At 40.7% G+C, this 21,435-nt stretch overlaps 1 protein-coding gene across 4 annotated transcripts in view; it reads right to left on the reverse strand.

Moving 5' to 3' along the window:
• The window catches only part of ARL13B (ARF like GTPase 13B), an 80,455-nt gene extending 59,512 nt beyond the window's left edge, over positions 1–20,943 (reverse strand). For 3 of the 4 annotated variants that reach the window (XM_074972478.1, XM_074972452.1, XM_074972461.1), the window contains exons 1-4: positions 20,838–20,943; positions 17,441–17,626; positions 15,277–15,347; positions 9,723–9,972 (exon numbers count right to left, since the gene is read on the reverse strand). In XM_074972478.1, the coding sequence (XP_074828579.1) occupies positions 9,723–9,972; positions 15,277–15,347; positions 17,441–17,499 (380 nt within the window). In that variant the 5' untranslated portion in view covers positions 17,500–17,626; positions 20,838–20,943. The remainder of the gene's footprint in view (positions 1–9,722; positions 9,973–15,276; positions 15,348–17,440; positions 17,627–20,837) is intronic. The other variant, XM_074972470.1, reaches the window with a different exon arrangement.
• Positions 20,944–21,435: the final 492 nt, after the last annotated feature.

Genomic DNA, 21,435 nt, shown 5'->3' on the forward strand with positions numbered 1-21,435 from the left:
CACACCCCCCTCTGGAGTGCAAACTGAAAATTACACCATCTTACGCTGCACAGAGAACTGTGCAGCGTAAGCTCATGAAATTCATGCCTTCCCTCAATGTGGAGACACATATGCAACAGCTTTTTGCCCCCCAGTTATGAATTCCACACACTGGGTTATGACCAAAACAAAACAAGTTTATTAACAACAAAAGGTAGATTTTAATTTATTATAAGGGATAGCAAACAGATCAAAGCAGATTACCTAGTAAATGAAACACACATGCAAGCTAAGCTCAATATCCTAAAGATATTGGTTATAACTAGGAAATTCTCACCCTAAATGTTGTTTTAGGCAGATTGTAGAGGTTCTCGAAGGCAAGCTGCTCTTGCTTGAGGCTTAAAACTCTAGGTATTTCTTTCACAGGCCGGACACCTTTCCAACCTGGGCTCAGCTCTTCTCTCCCCAGTCTTTTTCTTAGATGTTTCCAGCAGTCATCTTGGGCACGGAGACAGTGAAGAATGACCCACATTGAGGTCACTCCCCTGCCTTAAATAGTTTTTGCATATGGCGGGAAGCCTTTGTTTCCAGACTTAGTTCCCATGCCCGTCAGTGGAAAAACACTGATATTCCAAGATGGATTCCAGTAACAGGTGACTTGATCACATGACCCTACAGCCATAACTCAAAGACTAATTGTAAGGTCCTCAGGAAGCCTTTCCAGGAAGGGAGGAGATTAGCTTCTTCAAAGACCTATTGTTCTGTCTAATGGCTCTTCCTCACAGCGAGCCATCTAGACTGACTGCATTCTGTCTTGTGGGCTTTCCCCAGGTGTAAACCCACTGGTAATTGATACAGTCAATATTCCTAACTTCGGATACAGAAATGATACATGCAAACAAATAGGATAATTATATTCAGTAAATCACAACCTTTTCAATGATACCTCACTTGACCCATCTTGCATAAAATATATCTTAGTTATGCCATAATCACATCATAATATCTCTATGAAGAATATGGGGCATAATGTCTCACACACCTTACAAAACTAAGGCGACATGAAATAGATCCAGAAAATATTTTCACTTTTGTATAGAGCCTTTCACCAAAGTTGCTCAAAATATTTTCATTTAAACGTTGACAAAAAATGGCTTTTCAGTCAAAATGGAAATTTTCACTCACACCTCTCAGTTTGGTTGAGATTGTTTTTCCAACAAAAATTTTAAAAAATTGATTAAAAGTTTTTTGTTTGTGAAAACCAAAAAGATTTTTTTAAAAAAAAAGACCCAAACACTAACCATTCTTTGGTACTGTCAAAAAGTGAAAGGTTTTTTAAGCGAATTGAAAAACACTTTCTTTTTAAAAATTACAATGAAAAACCCCCCACCATTTTTCAACTCATGCTCTTTCCACCTGAAGGATCCTACAGTACTGCACGAGGTGTCAGCAGCCAACATATCTGCAGATTTTATGAAAGACATGATGTCCCATGGATCAGTCTTTCATATGCTGCTCTCAGTATGCACTTCTAATACATACAGCTATGTCTAGGAAACATATGAATGAGGCTCACAGAATTTACAATGTGTCTCATTCATATTTCTCTCTCTCTCCCCTAATTTAGCTGCTAATCTGAATGATTTCACATTGATGGTCATCTTCAGGTAGAATGTAACTGAGCCATTCTATAGCTCCATTACCTGGGAAATATCTGCCCAAAGATCTTGCATTGTGCTTTTTAAGTGGGGAAAAATAGACTAGGCCCTATTTCCACGAGAATGGGATTATAGTTTAGGGCCTTTAACTGAAAGCACCGCATGGAACATCAATTGTGTTGTAGCTGCAGGTTGTGGGGGGAGCTTGTAAATTGTTTACTGCTACAATGATGCTCATATATAAACACTAGCAACTTCAAAAGTTAACCACTGCACAAAGCAGTGGGCCAAAATGTCAGCACGTAACAGCTTAAAAGAACCTTGAATAGAGTTTTATTTAGACACTGTTAACGGAAATCTATCAGGTCTCACAAACTATATCCCAGAGATATGAACAGCATGATTTTTTTATGCTAAAACAAAACCCAATTATACTAAATCAAAAATACACTGCAGTCATGGTTTCTTAAAGTACAACTCAAGTAAAAAAAAAAATTATATCTATATATAACAAAGGAACCATTTAATCCAGAAGGTCTGTTCCCTATGTGTATTCAGTTATATTTGTTAATGGCAAAAGAGGAAAAGAGATACACAATTTTTACTGCTTTTTACTTATTAGCCCTGCTCAATTTTACAGGAACCAGATTCTACTTATTCTTGTGCATCAACACAATTACTGATCTACCACCTTTCCAAAAGTGTTCACCGACTGTGCAACTTTGAATTTCTGTACACTCAACTTGACACACCCACGTTTTGATTTTCAGAAAAACTGAGTGCCCACAGCTATACTGATAAAATGGACGACACACTTCAATTGGCATTTATTTTACCTGACATGGACTGGAATTGTATTTGGACATGCTCTTATATAAGTTCAGATATATCAGTTAATGCAAAGGGAGATGGCAGATCTAGAAACTATCTCGCTGTAATAAATAGACATCAGTGGTGTCCTCTCATCTGGAATACCCTATACTTCATACAGAACTGGTTATCCTGTCTCAAAAAGATATTGCAGCAATCAAGGAGGGGCTCAGAAAACGGTGACAAGAATGATTATGGGAAAATCCTCATATGCAGAGTTTAAAAAAATTGGGATTGTTTATTTTAGGAAATGAATAAAATAAAAGGGGATATGATATAAGCATATAAAATAATAAGTGGTAGAGAGAAGAGTGGTCGGGGACTTCTGCTCTCCCTGTCTCATATCACCAAACAAAGGGGAAAATGAAATTAGAAGGTGGCAAATTCAAAACTGATAAAAGTTAGAATAAGAAACTCACTTACACCTGAATTAACTGAAGCCAAGAATTTAGCAATATTCAAAAAGGGAGTGGACATGTACATGCATAACAAGAATATTCAGAATCATCATAATTAACGATAAAAATTCTGGAAGGGATATAAACCCTCAGCTCCAGTTCTTAGAGAGAGTTTCAAGACCCTGTGTATGGGGCTAATTATCACGTTTCTGCTTTCTTACTGCACCTCTCTCTGCAGTATCAGGAACTAACTGCTGTTGGAGATAGGATTCCGGACTAGATGGACCTACGGACTGCTACAGCATGGCAATTTTATGGACATGAAACTGACCCCTCTTTGGAAGGACACATTTTAATTTTAGTCGTAATCTATCATCCAGTTGCACTTACCAATATCAACATATGTTTGGGAACAGGGCTGCTCTGGGGCAGCCGCAAAGATGGAATTCTTTGTGGAAAAAAAACTATTCCTGCATTGATTGTAATCAATACCTTCTGTCAGAGAGTCCAATTGCGCTTAACAAACATTAATTTACTCTCGGCATCACCCTTCTAAGTGAGGTACTATCATCATTTCACAGATGAGCAAACTGGAGGAAGAAACATTTAAGAGCCTGATTTTCAAACCACCATATGATTATGCATATATAAGCCAGGCATCTTCATGCACCCATGACCAGTTAGGCGCATAACTCACCATGTAACTACAAATACTGTGTGTGTACAATTGCGGTATTTGAATACATATAATTGCACCTGTTCTATTAAAAAAAAAGGTCAGGCACTACACTGACTTGTTGAAGGTGACACAAGAGGTTTGTGGCAGAGCTGAGACCAGAACCTGAGCTGAGTTCCATTTCTGTGCCTTTACCACCATCATTCCTTCCCCATGCAATTTTTATTTGACACTGATGGAATTGGAGCTGCTCTCTACTAATTTATGAATGCTCTACGTTAACATGGTTACTGGGATATTTACTGTATGACTATATTGGTTTTGTTTAACAGGGGGCTATATAAGCAAAAAACATGCAGGAAACAAAAGCAAGGTTCAAAATAAGCCACCTTTCAGCAAACACTTAAAGGTTATTAAGGACTGTTAGTTTTAAAGAGTCTACCTCCTCCTTAGCCAGTCTGCAAATCCAATTTTGTCTAGAAGGGCCACAAGCCAACCTAGGCAGAAGAGCAAATGAGTATAGCAGGTCAGAAAGTCTCTCTGAAGAGAGGGGGGTAGTTGTTCAGGGGAACCAAGTGGAGACACGCAGAAGTGAGGCCTAACTAGGTTAGCATCAGGGATGACAAGCCTTAGGTACGACTGACATGCATGTAGACATTTAAAATCCTCTCTCTAAATGCTTTCTTCCTATTCCTACAGTACTTTGTTTTAAGAAGGGCCTACGGTCACTATATTCAGTACTGTCAGACTCCTGAAAGGAAGAACTACAAGTGTCAGAGCTCAGGCAGACAGTCTAGATAAGCACGGTTGATTAAACAGGGTGCTGTATCCCAGGGCCCAATCTAAGAGTGGGAGAACTGTGGAATTCCACTCCAGGAGAGGCTAAGGCACAAGGCCTAAGACATGAGAGGGAACACAGAATGCAGAGGTGCAGCTAGACTTGCAACCAGGACAGCCAAAATAAGTGATTGCCTGATTAAAAAAGGGATACAGCTTCCTTGGAAGAGGGATGGTTTTCTATGGCCTTGCATACAATAATTGATAAACAGATTGCTTATTAAACAGATTATGGACATGCAATAAGACTTTTACTTGCTGTACAGAAAATCAGAGACGGTCCTATGTACGTTCTAATACTTCAACGTATGAACAACACAAGCATTTGCTTTTGTATGAGTGAATAATCTTACGTAGTACATGATAATTTAGGATAGACAGATCAAAACAGTGCTAGCCATGTTAAAATGATGGCATTTAGCTCAATCTACAATAGGTATTTCATGCTTAAAAAGAAACATTAATATCTATTTTTTCTATTCAGTGATCAGATCTCAACCACTCTCATCACTCTTCAGCACACATATGCTGAAAATGAAGTGGAATTGAGCTGTGACTCCAGAGACTGGTTCCTTCCATTTAGTTATGTCATCATTCACCTGATACTTCGTTTTGTGTGTGTGTGTAGCTTTTTCTCTTAATTTCAATAGAGTAGAAAAAAATTAAAAACATTTTCTTAACAGTTAAACATGCTGTACTTGAGCCATAAAGTTCTACTTTCTAGAACTTTATCTTCAAAAGTCAGTGCATCATTTACTAAATCTTAGTATAAGAAAAGAACAGAGAAAGAACTGTAAAACATATTGCACGAATCCTGGAGAAAGGTCCACCGACTCGTGTGGGGTCATGGGGCTGTGCATGGGTGAATCCCTTTTCAGGACTAGGATTTATGGACAACATGAATTTTGGCAGCATGCCACAAATCCTGTACTGTCAATCAGCTAAAAAGCAACAACTTCAACCAACTTGAAGATTGAGTTAGCCCACTGCATGATGATTATGGTGCTGACCCTGCAATTAGATCCATGCAGGTAGGACCATATGCCTTTGTCAAGTCCACTGAAGTCACAGGGGCTCTGTATGGGCACAAAGACCCCACCCTTCCCAACTACAGGATCAGCACCTAGAGATTTTATAACGGAAAGCTGAACAATTTCTATTCATTCAGAGAGATTACACAGTCATCAACTGTCACAATTTCATTTTTAAAAACGCTGTTGGTTAAAATATTTTTAGAAATAGATTTATTGTCTTCCTGGTACCACCAACACCATCATAGATAACAAAGACGACAAGTAAAAAACCTAATTTACTTTTCAACATTTATGCTGTTTGCTTTCTGTACTTCACTTAACTTAATCAAGACAGACTAGTCAGTTTCACTTTTGGAGTCTCATACACTAGCACATTCCCAGCACTTAAGCTTTTAAGCAAAGAGCTTCCCCTCCAAATTATATGCATGGTAACCTTGTAGATAACATTTGTTATGTAAGGCTAAACTGATACACTGTATATATATGGTATTATAAAATCCAATCTTGTGCCTGCCACACATGGGTTTTGTCCTAGTTTACCATTTATCACTTCCAAGTTTTTTTTGGCAGAGCTGTTGTACAGTACTACTTTTGCACAATTATTCTAAAAATAGAATTAGTAAAGTTTGTTATTTCTGGTGTTATTCAAATATTTGTTTTTAACAAAAAACTCTAGGAGAAGTAGAATTTTAGAAGTCAATCATATTCAAACAAAATGTAATGTTCTTCTCGTTGCTAGACCTTCTAAAACCCTCAATTTTTTTTTTAAAATTAAGCATATGCACCAAAGCAAAAACAAATCCCAACTGCTATTAAAGTAAGCTCTCTCTAATTAGATTTTTCTGATCATGTACCAGTAGCACCACCTTGTGTTAGATACGCACAACTTATGAATGCTTAAATTTACTGGTAATTAGAGGTGGACAAATAACTGGTTTTTTTTATTCAATGGCATTTGTAAAAAAAATTGAAGAGATTCAGTTTGGGCTGAATGCACTGTTTTGCATTTGGTATTTTTTTTTTTTAAAAGCAAATAAAATGAAAGGCTAGATTCACAAATGAAGAGACGGCGATACCCCTTATAACCAACAGCCCAGTGGTCAGGGCACTCACCTCTGGAACAGGGACTGGAACCCAGGTATGCTCCCTAACCCCTGAATATAGAGTCACACTATCTTCTCCTCACCCCGGCCCAATGGCTATTCAAAACAGCTTCAACAGAATGAGAATGTCCCACTCCAGAATACTCCATAGCCTGGTGGTTGGGATACTCACTGGGATGCAACAGATCCGATCCAGAGAAGGGATTTGAACCCAGGGCTCCCCCATCCCAGTTGAGTGCCCTAGCAATTAGACAATTGTGCATATGGGTGGAGGAGGTATGTTGTGATTACTGGGCCTAGAAGTTTATCCTAACAGTGAACTCAACTGTAGAAAATGAAAGTGTGACGTTCATAAGAAATCTCAATAACCACCTGTAAAAAGGTGCAGAAGAAACAAAAAGATTAATTAGTTAAAAACAAAAAAGCCTATGGTATAACTCAAGGACTATGTTAAGATCATGCTTGATAAACAAGAACTAACACTGGAATATCACAAATTAGGCCTAGTTGATGGACAACATAGTGAAGAGATAGGGTGTTCTGCCCATCACTCCCTTTTGGGGTTCTCAAAGTGTCTTTTTGTAAGAGGAAAATTAGCAGAAAGGAAAAGCTGGCTAATGTGATGCTGACTGACAAAGATAAGAGAAGGGGAAGGAGTGAGCTGCCACCCCTACTGTCTCCTAGGACCCTGGACCTGCTTCATCCTAATCCTGAATGAGGTCCCGACCAAAAAAGGTCAGAGAGAGGGAACCAGATAACACTGCCACCTCCACTGGTGGTACAAGTTTCCCAATGGTCAAAATGGCTGATAAGACTATGTACTGTGCCTGTATTTCTCCAGCAATGAGGTTGCAAGTGAAAGTCAACATCAGAGACAGAAGCTGCATTTTTTCATCTTTGCTGTTCTTTTCTCTCTCCTTTTGTGTGTGCTTGTCTTGTTTTCTCCTCTAGGAAATGGGATCCAACTTTAACAAGAACAGCAACAACAGCTCCAACCCAGCTCAACTAACTATCCTTTTTTTGGAGTAAAGGATTTATCACCATCTTTAATACCATCAAAGACTGTCAGAAAAGGGTTTTTCCTCTTTCTAAAAACGTCTTCAGTTTAGGAGAAAGGGAACAAAGGATGTTTTTAAAATGCAAGTCTTAATACTTTACATTTCAAATGCTTTCACTGTTTTTTCTTCATTTTCTATATCTTTAATAAAAGGTTAAAAAAGGATTTTTAATTCTGTGCTGTAATGGTATTAAATAGGCTAAGGTTTCCAAAGGTTTCCAAGGCTTCTGTGTACCAAACCCTGAATCATGTTTGACACTATCTAATGTTGGGCAGTGGCTGGGTTATAGTAACACCTTTGACTCTTTAGTCCCCTTTATTCCTTCTAAATTAACTCAATAGGCAGCACCACCATCACTACCTCCCTCTTCCAGTGGTTTTGTGAATGATGCCTAAATCCCCTTATGAATCTAACCACAAAAAATCAAAGTGTTTCACTAGGATAGTGTCAAAACAAACCATTTTTTGTTTCAGCCAAAACAATTCACTGAAGTGAACCCAAAATGTGCAGATTTTGGAGAAAAATTCACCTGAAAAATTATGCCCAGCACTACTGGTAATATAAAATATAAAGAGCCATTTATAAAAATAATGTTATTATCACTGCATAAGCCTGTACTGATGTTTTCACACAATATACTACACCAAACTGCCTTGAAGCTACTGTATCGATGGAAACACTACCAAAGTACAAAAATACTGTGTTATTTGTTAAACTTCTCTACTTTTACTGAAACAAATGTGAATAAACTGCACTTACAACGGACTAAATATAAGAGGATCAAATGCCACAAATGTAAGTAGAGTATTCATGACACTCAGTTCAAGATGAAAGAGATCAACGTTCTGAATAAGCTCAAAAAAAGAATTAGCCCCCCAACACCACGTTACTTAGACTGATGTGTAAAAATACGTCAGTAACACCACAATACAGTACAGCAACTGTAATACCGTGTAGGCAGTCATGGGGTAAGGAGGAAGGTCCTCTCATGCATCAGTAACTAGTTAAAAGGCAGGAAACACTGTTAGTTTTCACAGTGGAGAGATGTAAATGGCAAGGTCCCTCAGGGCTCTGTAACACGACCAGTGCTGTTCAACATACTCATAAATGAACTGGAAAAAGGGGTAAACAGTCAGGTAGCAAAATCTGGAGACAACACAAAAATCAATCAAGATAGTCCAAAGCAGACTGTGAAGAGTTACAAAGAGATCTCACAAAATTGAGTGAGTGGGCAACAAAATGGCAGATGAAATTCAATATTGATAAATGCATATGGGAAAACATTCCCAGCTATATCTACAAAGTGATGGAGTCTAAATTAACTGGTACCACTCAAGAAAGATCTTGGAGTCATTTTGAATAGTGCTCGGGAAACATCTGCTCAATGTGCAGCGGTTGTCAAAAACCCCGAACAGAATATTAGGAACCATTAAAACAAAATTGACTGGGGTGGAAAATAGCTTCCATATAAGGAGAGATTAAAAAGACTGACTGTTCATCTTAGAAATGGTTAAAGGGCTATGATGGAAGTCTATAAAATCATGAATTGTATGGAGAAAGTAAGTGTTATTTACTCCTTCGCATAACACAAGAACCAGGGTTTTCCAATGAAATTAATAGGAAGCAGGGTAAAAACAAACATAAGGAAGTACTACTTCACACAATGCATAGTCATCCATGGAACTCCCTGCCCAGGGATCTTGTGAAGGCCAAAAGTATAACTGGGATAAAAAAAGAATTAGGTAAGTTCATGGAAGATAGGTCCATCAATGAGTATGAGCCAAGATGGTCAGGGATGCAACTCCATGCTCTGGGTGTCCCTAAACCTCTGACTATCAGAAGCTGAGACTAGATGACAGGGGATGGATCACTCAATAAACTGCCCTGTTCTGTTCATTCCCTCTGAAGCATCTGGCTCTAGCCCGTGGAAAGACAGGATCCTGAGCTAGAAGGAACACTGGTCTGACCAAATACAGCCATTATTCTGTTCTTATGTAACGATACTAAAAGAGGTAAGGCCGAGGGGGAAGAATTATCGTACTAATCTGAATACATACAACATTTAGTAAGTTATAGATTAGTAGTAAAACATTTATTCGTGTTACTTACACTAATATAGGCTTCCCAGATATCCTAGGATGCCTTAGAACTTCAGTCACGGTCTCTTTCGTCTCTTCCATTCTCTCTGTGTCACTGGAATCCACAACAAATATTATCCCATATGCCTCAGCATAGTAATTCTTCCAGATGCCTCGTATTCGTTTTCCACCTCCTAAGTCAAAGATAGTGACTTCAAACCTTCCCTGTTTAAGGTCAATTTTAGAAAATCCCACTGTTGGAGCTACATCTTCAGGAGACTCTGCCAAATCATAAAGAAAACATCTGCTGAAAGATTCGTTTAGCTATAACAATTTCATTTATTTTATGATTTGTATGTCAAAATTCAGAGTCTAAGCCCATACAATTAAAATGGCCAATACACTTCTAATTACATGTTTTAGGTTACGTTTCCCCCTCTCCCCAGGAAAACAAGTTTGAAACGTTAATTCCAGAAGAACATGTGCTTCTGTATGAGAATTACCTTGTCTTAAAAAAAAAAAAAAAAAAAAAACCCACCTATACAAGGAGCAGATGAAAAACAGTGTAAGAATGCCTGTGACTGACTCACATTTATTATGGATTTCTATAAGATGTAAGTACAAGTCTAATCATCTGTGCACTATTTATGTGGTGTTAAACTAACTTTAAAATAAAAAACAGAGCACAACAAATTAATGGGTTATGAGCAGGCCCTGATGTGTTCCACCAAATTTAATCCTTGCCACAGAATTGTGTTCATGAACCTCAGATTTCATTACAAAAACTTAGCCCTTAGGGTTACTGAGACAGCATTGGGGAAAAAAAAAAGAACCAAGCCTAAAGAGATGTACCAAATGTCTGACCAACTCTGCAGAAGAGTGTGAAACAATAGCAGTTTGAGATGTGAATTACCCCATTAGTCTCAAACAAGGCTTTGTGGAAGTTTTTGCAGCAGTGGAATTTGGTATTTTTCCAGGATGTCATAGTTTTTGCCATTCTGCTGTAGTCACATGCTCAGCACTTTGTTGCCCGCCCTGCTAGGACCAGCCTGCAGCTCTGTCAAGGCTGATTCCCCAATCTGGCACTTCAAGTGCAGAAGGTGGGGGTCCGCAAGGATTCTAAAAATTAATACTGGCCACTCCAAGCTTGTATTAAACTCCCAAGGTTACCACTTCTCTCTGACCTTGGATGGCTAGATGCTGCCACCACCCAAGTGAAGAGAAACAAAAAAAAGCAAACAAAAAAAACCTTTAGACCCAGGAAGGCAGTCTTGGGAATTCCTGCCTGTTGGGTACCCTCAAGCCCTTTCACCACCACCCCTCTGGGGAAGAGCTGAGAAAGAAAACAAAGGAAATCAGCTTTTGCCACCAGCTAAACAACATATGCACAAACCTCTTAAGACCCAAAAATCCTAATTGGTTCTTAAAAAAGGTAAATTTTATTAAAAACAAAAAGAAAACATACATCTGGAACATATTAACTATTGTTAGATTTAAGAAGAGCAAATATAATAATTAAGCATCAAGAATGGTCTTCTTGAGGTCCAGCTTAATGGTTACAAGCAAAACAAAACCTTTAGGAGTTAACACAGAGTCGTCCACAAGCCATAAAGAAATAAGAGATAAACCTAATGGCGTCTTCCTAGACATTTCCTGATCTACTTACATATCTGGGGTTTCAAATGAGTAGTTTCTAGGTACGATGTAATGATTTTTCATACTGGAGCAAACTTTTACAACATAGTCCAGTCCTGTCCCTGCTCTCTGGGAGAACAACCACAGACACACAAAAGACGAGTCTTGTTTCAATTTTTAAAATTTCTAGCCTTCCCATTGGCTCTTTTGGCCAGGTGCCTACTCACTTCCTTTTACCTATGTATGCAGTCAGACTTTTTAACCCTTTACAGGAAAAGCAAGTAGAGAACAGCTACCAAGAGGGATTTAATAGCTAACTGGCTGGCTGGGTGTCCATAAAAGGGAGCTACCCCCCACTTCATTTATCACAGCCTTCTTCTCACTTTCCAGCTCCTCCCTTGGAGGGAGCGAATTAGATTTCTGTGCACTGTTACATGGAACCAGGCAACAGAGGATTACGGAGTGACAGCTGGAGTCCTGCTCGCAGACAGAAAGCAGAAAGAGTCAGAAGCAGGAGGCTGAAGAACTTTGCAGCAGCTGAGGCTTGTGAAACTGGAAAGATGAACCACTGGAATGGGTACAAGCACCCTCCCTCACTGGCACACCAGGGAATGGCAATTCTGAACCAGACCACTTAGACAAAATCATAGGAACCAAGACCCAGGCTGCACTGCCAGGATATATGGAAAAATGTATAGTATAGTGAAAAAATGCCATCTTCAAAAATAACAGACACATTTTATGCTGAGTATTTTCAACTATGAGCCATAATTGTGTGTGTTTGTGGGGGAGGCCCAGTGAGAACTAAGGGTATTTTTCATGGTTGCAGAACATGTTAATGTTGTTGCAGAATTTTAGAGGCTGCCACTGCAGAATTTAGTCCCATTGTACCGTAAAGTACAGAGGGCCCAGACTACGATGGACAGTCTTTTCTGTGAAACTTTCCTGACTGCAGATGCCTCATAGCAAGTCTTTGCCCACTGTGCTGGCTGGTCCAGGTCTTGTGAGTTCTGTGAGTCGAAATACATTAAGGTGCATATATTTGGAATACGTGTGCATTACAACAATGCACTCAATTAAAACTATGTTCACCATCCAATAGTATTAATGACCCCCTAGCATAACTAAACAATTAGCTACTATCAACCCTGAAAACTAATCGAATGCACTCTCCTCCATGAGGTCAGTTGAGAAAAACAAATGTGACATTTCTAGGTCAAGCTGTTTTCACAACAAAGTATTAAGAAACTTTCAACAGAGTCAGAGTCTCTTAATATGGAACCCCATATTGGAAATATCTAGTCCATTTTGGTTCCATCTTTCTAGAAGAAGTTTATCCTGGAAGAGGACTTTTTGGTCAAATTAGTTTGTTTTGCTGATGGAGGTGTTAGTATCAGTGCTGAAACAATGGCAGATTAAATATCAACTATGGATTCATGGTCTTTAAAAAAAAAAGATCCAGAAGGACAGAGTTGGGGGGGAAAGTCTTCATAACTTCATTTACACCTGATAAATCCATTGATTTACTTACCTGCAACTAGCATTTAGGGGCAGAGAGTTTGCCTTCATACCTGTCAGTATATTGCATAGCACATCCTAGATGTTAAATTAAATGTACACAGCTGGAAAAACCTTCCATCTCCTCAAACACAAAGTTACACCAAACATTTGTCTTTAAAAAGCACCAGTTTTATCCGATTCCAATTATGGCCTGCATGCATGTGCATTAGTCAGTGGAGAGGGGAAAGAGAAAATTCTCTCCAAAGCCAAATGAGCTCTTGCTGTAGAAAATGTCTAGGAAGTTGCTGGTGCTTTCCTGGTTATAAATGAGGATATAAAAATGTATCATTAGAACCATCTTTTAAGTTATATACACACCATTTCCTTCTTCAGATTCCTTTCCTAATTATACTGACAGTCAATATCATAAAACAGGTTATACTTAAAACATTGACTTTACATAAAGTTTATTGATGTATGCACATTGCGGTATATTTCATCAGAAAGCAATTTCTGTACAAAGAAATCAGATCTATTGATTTCTCTAACCTAGGCTAATAAGTGAAATGCCTCATTAACCAGAAGAAACACTTTATATCCTTGCAATAATTCAAACAAAATTATGAGACAGAATATCAGTCCTAAAAGAACTCTGGATAATTTTTCTCTCTCTTTCTGTCAAAAAGCCAGCAATTTATAGTCAGCTCCTTCTCTAACAGAAACAGCATCTTACCCTATCAGGAAAAATATATATTGCATTGCCAGAAAACGTACTACTGAAAAACTACCCGTATTCTAAGAGACATGCATGGCCATCAAACATGAGCATGCACCCTCACCCAGAGCAGATGCACACATGAATCATGATTGTGCACACATAGCTACACAAACCCCAGATGCAGGTGCACGCAGACAAACAGGGTGCATGCACCTAGGTTCTCACCTCTTTGAAAATTTAGGCTTGGAATTTTAAAAAAGCCCAAGGTAATTATGTGCTAAACTTCCACTGAATTTAAATGGGAACTGGGGGCCTAATTCCTTTCAGATCCCTTGACTCACTGGACTAAGACTGGGATTTTTACGATTGATTCATCTGCAGGATTGGGGCCTATATTATCAAAGCAAGAGGCCCAAATAAAAGTCATTTTTATAAGGGACACCATAAACTCAGGTGGGTAGAATGAAGGGGGAATTCACTTCTGTCTCAAAGTGTTGTACATCATGTAATTACAAGTGACACTTATAGTTCAGGGCAACTGCACCCACATTCCACTCTATGGCCCAGCAGGAGCATCAACAGGCCAGGCTCCTCAGCTATCACCTCTCTTGAGTGGATTCACATTTCCCTCCCTCTTGATGGGGGAACTTCGAGGCTGTACAGTTCCCTGACTGTGCTGTGATATCCAACCTAAAGAGGCCTGTTTTGCCATTTTTTCCAAAGATAAATACACAATAAAATTGCCACAGTTCTAAGTTACCATACAGTCCTTTATAAGCAAGCATATTTATTCTTAAGGTGAAAACATTACAGAGAAAAACATTAAAAACAATAAAAGAACCGACAAGCATGCTAATGAGCTTACCAAGGATCACTCCCTCACTCCAAAAAGGGTTCTGTTTGGTTATTAGTCCTTCTAACCCAACACAGGGGTTTTTCCTGTGGTCACAAGTTCATCACAGCTTCAGCTCACAACCAGCTGATGTCTTATGGGGCCTCAATGGGCCAAAGACACACTTGCTACCTTTCCTTAAGGACTGGGAGCCATATCTGGATTAGAGGCCCTTTCTGTTTGCTGGATCAGAAAGAAGGCCCTGAGTCAGTTTTAACTCAGGCTATTTATCCAAAATTGCTTTGACTGTTGGTCCCTGGAGAATTCAGTTTGAACAAGCACAGCTTCCACCACTGGAAAGAGGCTTGCCTATCTGGAGGAGGTGTGCCCTGAGTGAATGTGCCAAAGCACCTCCCACCTCCCCCGTTTTTAGTTCCTGGAGGGCTTGTGGTCTCCCCTCCCCCAGTAAATACATACAATCCCTTATGTAGGACATTGACATTTTCATTTTTAATAAAATCAACTCCTAAAATATTTAAACTTAATTCAATAAAAGTTTGTCCAGGACATTGTCATAGCTGCCACAACACCTACGAATACTAAAACTGAAAGAAGATCTTTTCCCCACAATGTGTCTCTCTCTGCTTTTGACAGCAATTCTGTGTCATTTGTTTCACTCTTTTCTTCGTACAGTCAGTTTTGCCCTGCTTGGAATACCCATTTAAACAGAGGAGCATAAAAACCCTTTCTAAATCCTTTTAAAGAGATGTAAGAATTGAGGTCATATCATTTAGGATTTTTTTTTTAAGTTGGTCATTTTAAAAAGAGGTTTTGAGTTGACCAGCATATTTAGTTTTAAAATGCTTAGTTCAGAACTTCATATAAAGATTTACTGCTTACCTCCTTGGATTCCTTTCACTGTAGCAGTTTTACCAGCATTATCAAGTCCCACCATCACCAGTGTCACCTTCCTTCAGAAGGGGAAAAAAAATATATATATTTCAAGGCTTTTTTTCCTAGTTGAACATTGTGTTGGACTTTTACAAGTATTTGAATGCATAAATAACAAAGTTACCACAAGCTGTAAAACCAATAGGCTTCAAAATATCCAGTACCAGAGAGACTTATGCTTGTTTATTTGGTGTTTAACATACAATCAGCTGATCAGAGAGTGCAGTAATAAAGAGATAAGCTTAATACTGGATGATAATATAACTTGAAGAGATACATATAAGACTTAATGATTTTGCCTTTAATTTGTATTTGTCTTTTGGAAATTGAATCCCGGGTACCATCTATTTGAATTCCATATTTTTGGCATGGTTATATTCTCTTTAACTACCACCATAACTTTCATTTCCCCTGTTTCCTTCAACACAAACTAAAGCTAAAGCCCTATGCACACTGAGGATTTGATCATACTGCAAAAATCAGTGTAGCTGCACCATTGAAATACTCCACTGCAGACAAGGAAAGTTATCCCAGTTGCAAGCAGAGTAATTTACGCTCTACAGGTGTGAACAGCAGCATTGCCTGTGTACGCTATGTGTTCATATTGGTATAGCTATATCAATGTCTAACCAAGGCAAATCCCCAAGGCCACAATGAAGGTATTAGCTCCTATCGATGAGCAATACAACAAATATGTCACTTGTGCTGTAGCCCTGTTAAAGTCACATACACCCCTCTCTCTCCGAGGTTAGGATTGTTTAAAATACAGCAATAAGGAAATATACTTTCATTACTTTCTCAATAATTCAAGTGAGCTTGAAGGGATTTGTGAAAACAGAAGACAAAAAAGAGAAGCTTTTGCAACACCTTCTCTAATCTCATTTTAAAAATAGGTAAAACTGATATTTTGGCATAGTTGGGTGGCAAGTCCCCAAATTCCACTAATTAAGGGGACACTAAATAAAACATGGTTATTTCCAATCTCCTTCAGAATATGGTAGCATTTTGTGACAGGCTAAGTTTGTGAGCTGCACACCAATTTCTTCAGGGCATCCAGAAGAACAAGAGGAGGTAGTGCAAGAGGTGGATAGCAGGATCACAATGAATTCCAGTGGTGGCAATAAGCAACAACCAAAAGAACCAACTGAAATAAGCAGAAAAGTCTGCAAGCGTCAGTCAGATAAGTGGGTGAGGTTTGTGACACCACTCAACAGACTCATGTGGCCCATTTGACAAGCTTGGATTCTGCAGAATCCACATTTTTAAAATTAAGTTTCTAGCTCTCAAGGCTGTCAAGAAAGTCTTCCAAGGTACACCAAACATAAACAAATGTATTGTTCTCCTGAGTCTAGAAACTGACAATCCAAAACAATGGCTCTGAGAGGTGTCAGCAATTCCGTCCAGAGAAAGGGGAGAGAAAAAACAGGAAGGAAGATGTGGAAGGAAAAGAGACCGAAAGGAGAAACAACAGTGGTCCCAAATGTGAGACTACTCTACCAGAATGCAACAATAGGACAGTTAAATAATTATAATTAAAACTAAAATTTCATAAAGGCCATATTCTACCCTTGATCTTTGTTCAAAACTCTCAATGATATAACATCTGATGTGGATAAAGGGTAGTATATCTACCCTTAAATGTATATCCCTACCAACAGACGATAATTAAAAACAAAATCCAGAATGAGTTTGACAGCCATACATTAGACATTTTAAGTCACTGCTCTTCTCTGTCCCAATTCCCAACATAAGTCCACACAAAAGAGAAAGGTAAATATGTTGAACTTCACGAATTCTTTCAGTCAGAAACAAATTACCTGAGTAACTGATCATTGGTTTGTGTTTTCTTTTTTATAACTCAAAAAAGATGTCTGATTTTCTCTCAAAGAAAAAACAATTATGCACCTTAGGTTTTGGTCTTTGATGTAAAAAAAAAAAATAAAATAAAATAAATCAGGTTTTATCAAAGGGTAGCTAAGAAGAAAAGTAAGACAGACAAAATGGTAGTACAGAGTAACCCTGGACATACAGTACAATACATAGAGATCTTTGAGGTTCTTTGGGATGAAAGCCACTGTAGAAACATAGAATACTCTCATTTGCTTAATCCTACCTGACAGGCTCCTGCCACCGTTTTAACCAGTTACAGCAATTGGCCATCAGACTAAACATCCCTCTTCGCCAGCCATCCAAGGCCAAGGAAGCTACTGAAATTGTGTGTAGACAGGTCAGAGAACTCCAGTGAGAGAGACAAGGTGGTGGTGGAGCAGAGAGCACCAGCCCAGGTGCAGTCTTGTCACTAGTAGCAATGAGGAAAACAAAACAAAGAAGACAGTCAGTCCCCAAGCGTACCAAAGCAAACTTTCTTTCCCTTATCGGGAAGAGCCATGCCCCTTATAACCGTCCCTATCCTAAGGCTCTGTTTACACTGGGCATTAGCCCTTATTTCAGGCATCTGTGCAGTGCTAAATTACTGTAGATGAGGAAATCTGCAACTTGCACCAGTAGGATTTACCCAGTTTTCAAGCAGAGACAAACCCCACGGAACAAACTGTAGCTTTCTTGGATGACCCATCACACAGCTATGCTGATGGCTGAAATCAGTGATAACTCCAAGTGTAGTCACGATCTAAAATCCTCATGGGAGGAGCATCAGCACATAGGCCTTGGGAAAAGGAGATGGAGCTATTTTTAAATGTAAACTTTCAAATTGGTCAGGCTTCTGATTGCTTATCTACCCAGATTTGGAGACTTAAGAGTAGTCTCAGATGCTTCCTCTTCCCCATATGCTTTGCCAGTGCCAATTTTTGTAGGATTTACAATCCCATTTCCCTGTTTGTTTTCTGGAGTGATGGGGGAATATTTCTCTCTCCACTGTTGCTACGTAAAACACCTACACAAACAAAGGCAACTGATTATACACTGATTATACCTAAAGCTTATGCCCAAATAAATTTGTCAGTCTCTAAGGTGTCACAAGGACTCCTCATTGTTTTTGCTGATACAGACTAACAGGGCTACCACTATGAAACTTGATTATACACAATGAGCAGTCAAATGCAAAATAAACAAAAAATTAAAAATGGTCTGATTTCAAGGTAGAATGACCTTAGGTGTTATAAACAACAGTAGGAGACAAGTGTGATTTTTAAATTAAGTGTCCCTTCAAGTTTATGCTGCTGGGACAGAAAAAGCATACCACAACTAATAATTAACCATAGTAGCTTTCCTATTATCTAGTGGTTGACATGGAAGAGTATGGGAACCACCCTTCCTAACACCATCATTCCTCTTTCCACTAGACTCAGCAGCAGCAAAGAAGCCCATATCTCCATTGCCAGCTTCTGGGAAGCACAAGTATGCTGGGATTGTTACCAGGAAACTGTCCTCAGAATCTACTCAGAGATATTGGTTCTAATGCCAGCCTCTGACTAATGAGGCTTCAAAATTTATCAGCAGCTTATCGGGCAGCTTGGAGACAGATTTCTCTCCACAAACATTCCAAAGCTTTCCAGGGGTGGAAGGAGTGCCTCTACAATCACACTCCTTTCCTAGCCTCTTGGTTGCTGGTGGAAGAAAGTCTTCAGTAAAATAGTCATCTCAGAGTCTCTCTCCTCCTCCCCCATCAATAACTACATCACCTATTTTTGCTACTGCTTTTGGCTTTCCCAGAGAGTAGCATGAAACCAGTAGTTCAGGGGTTCCCAAACGGGGGATCGTGACTCCTCAGGGGGTCGAATGGTTATTACCTGGAGGGTCACGAGCTGTCAGCCTCCACCCCAAACCCCACTTAGCCTCCAGAATTGATAATAGTGTTAAATATTAAAAAAAAATAATTTATGGGGGGGGGGTGTCGCACTTGAGGCTTGCTGTGTGAAAGGGGTCACCAATACAAACATTTGAGAACCACTGCAGTAGTTCTTGATGGCTTCTCTACTGCCTACAGGGTTTGAATGTCAAGGACAAAACAGAGCAGAACCTTGTTAATTTCACTCTGCTGTTGCTGCTCAGCAAAGCTAGGAGCAATCACAAAGGACTGGAACCCAAATAAGCGGTTCTCTCTTTCACCTTCAGGGACAAAGCCTATGAGATATAAATGTAGGCAAATCATTATCAGGAAAAAATACTACATCTATGAACAAAGTCACACAGTGGAACAAAACTAAAATACATGTTTTTGTATCTTCACAGTGTAGGGCAAAACTGTTTCTAGGTAAACCACCATCATATCTTAGATTACCAGACAATTTTTGACTTTGCTGTGGTGATATAAACTGAGGGTGCGGAATTTTCATCCAAGACAACAGTCTGATGACTCACTTATAAACTAATAAAAAAAAAAAAAGCTTTTAAGACTACCCCTCCCCAAGAAGTGTTTTAATTTAATCACATTTGGCTCTGTATTTATCACATACCCTGCCTGACTTGGCTTTAAATTTGAATTTTAGAAGAGGGAATGGGATTATTTTAGCTGTATTTTATTTTGAACAAAAATTCAAGGTGGTTTCAACAGTAAAAGCTTTTTGGCAAAAAATTTAATTGTATTCCTACCAGCGAAAACTAACTTAACAGATGTACAGAATAAGAAGGAACACTACTATGCTATGAGACAGTAACAGACAGAGCTACTACAAAGGATAGTTGAACCACTAAAAGTTGTTCTTCTGTAACGCAAAGTTACTGCACAAACATATCCATGCATCCTTGTTGCAGTGTCCAGCCACTACCCTGCAGACAGGTCTAGTGTACTGGTGGTCTCTTCCACCCTGGGAGGAGATGGTCTTCCAGGTGGTACCAAAGATCCACTCTACTCTGTCTAGAGAGTTCATATATTGTTTGCACTGTTGTCCAGGCCAGGTCAGTTTCAGACTATTAGAGAGACAAGGTAGGGAAGATATTTTCTTTTATTGGACCTACTTCTGCTGATGAGAGAGACACACAAGCTTTGGAGCCACACTGAGCTCATTCCCCGCAAACACACACACCTGTGAGAAAAGCAATGCCTAGCTCCAAAGCTTGTCTCTCTCTCTCTCTCTCTCCCTCCAAGAGAAATAAGGTCCAATACAAGATATTACCTCACCCACCCACCTTGTCTCACTGCAGACCTAACAGTCTGCCCAAAGTTTTGCCCACAAACTTCTCTCCCAGGACTGGAGCAACCCGCCCTAGGCCAGGAAGACAGGCCGGCTGCCCCCACCACCCCGGGGGGAATGAGGCGCCGCAACGCCCAGCCCCGGCATGACGCTCCCGGCAGCAGCCCCCAGGGTCTACGGCCAAGCTCCCCCCGCGCGTGAAGCCGGGACGCGGCTCCGGCACCTGTCCGGAGGGAAACCGCCCCCGGGGGCGGGGGCGGGGGGGGGGGAAGCAGGACCCGCGGGCACCGCGAACCAGCCCAGGCAGCCCCGGCCGGGACATCAACGGCGGCGCGCAGGCGCGAGGAGAGCCGGGGCAGGCGCCGGGCGGCGGCGCGTTGCGAGGCTCAAGCCGGGCGCGCGCGGCCACCCCGTTACCTGGCGCTCAGCGGCGGGGCGAGGCGACGAAGCCGCGTAGGCGCCTGTAGCCCCGCCCGCCGGCTGCTGCCCCCGCGCCGCGCCCTGCCCCCACATGAGGGCCCCGGAAGCGGGGGGGGAGGGGGGGAGTCCGCGTTCGGGTCGCTAGCTCCGCTCAGAACCGACTCCTCCGGGCCCAACGCTGCCGCTGGGGTGGCACGTGACCGGATCTCCCCCCACCCCCCCTTCCCTGCGCTCGCCCATTGGCTGGGATTGGGGCCACACGGAGACCGGTACAAGCGAGGCAGAAGGGGCACGTAACTAGGATGGTCACCCCTGGTGACCGGGAAGGGGGCGGGGCCACCATGGTAGCCAAACGAGGGGGCGGAGCTGTGGGAGAGCCAATCGGGAGCGGGGGGGGGATTTTTGTTGCTCGAGGAGAAAGGGCAACCAATTGTGTCACGGGGGCGGGGATAGAACTCTTGGGGTGGGGGAGAGACTCCAGCTTCCAGCCCCCGGCGCGCGGGCACGCACGCGCACACACACATTCAGAGTGCTGGGGGCGGGGGCGGGGCTCGCAGCATCCCTGGAGAAGGACCATGGTGTCCGCGGCGTGTAA

The sequence above is a fragment of the Natator depressus genome, chromosome 1 (assembly GCF_965152275.1).
Source record: "Natator depressus isolate rNatDep1 chromosome 1, rNatDep2.hap1, whole genome shotgun sequence".
In the NCBI taxonomy this organism is placed as follows: domain Eukaryota; kingdom Metazoa; phylum Chordata; order Testudines; family Cheloniidae; genus Natator; species Natator depressus.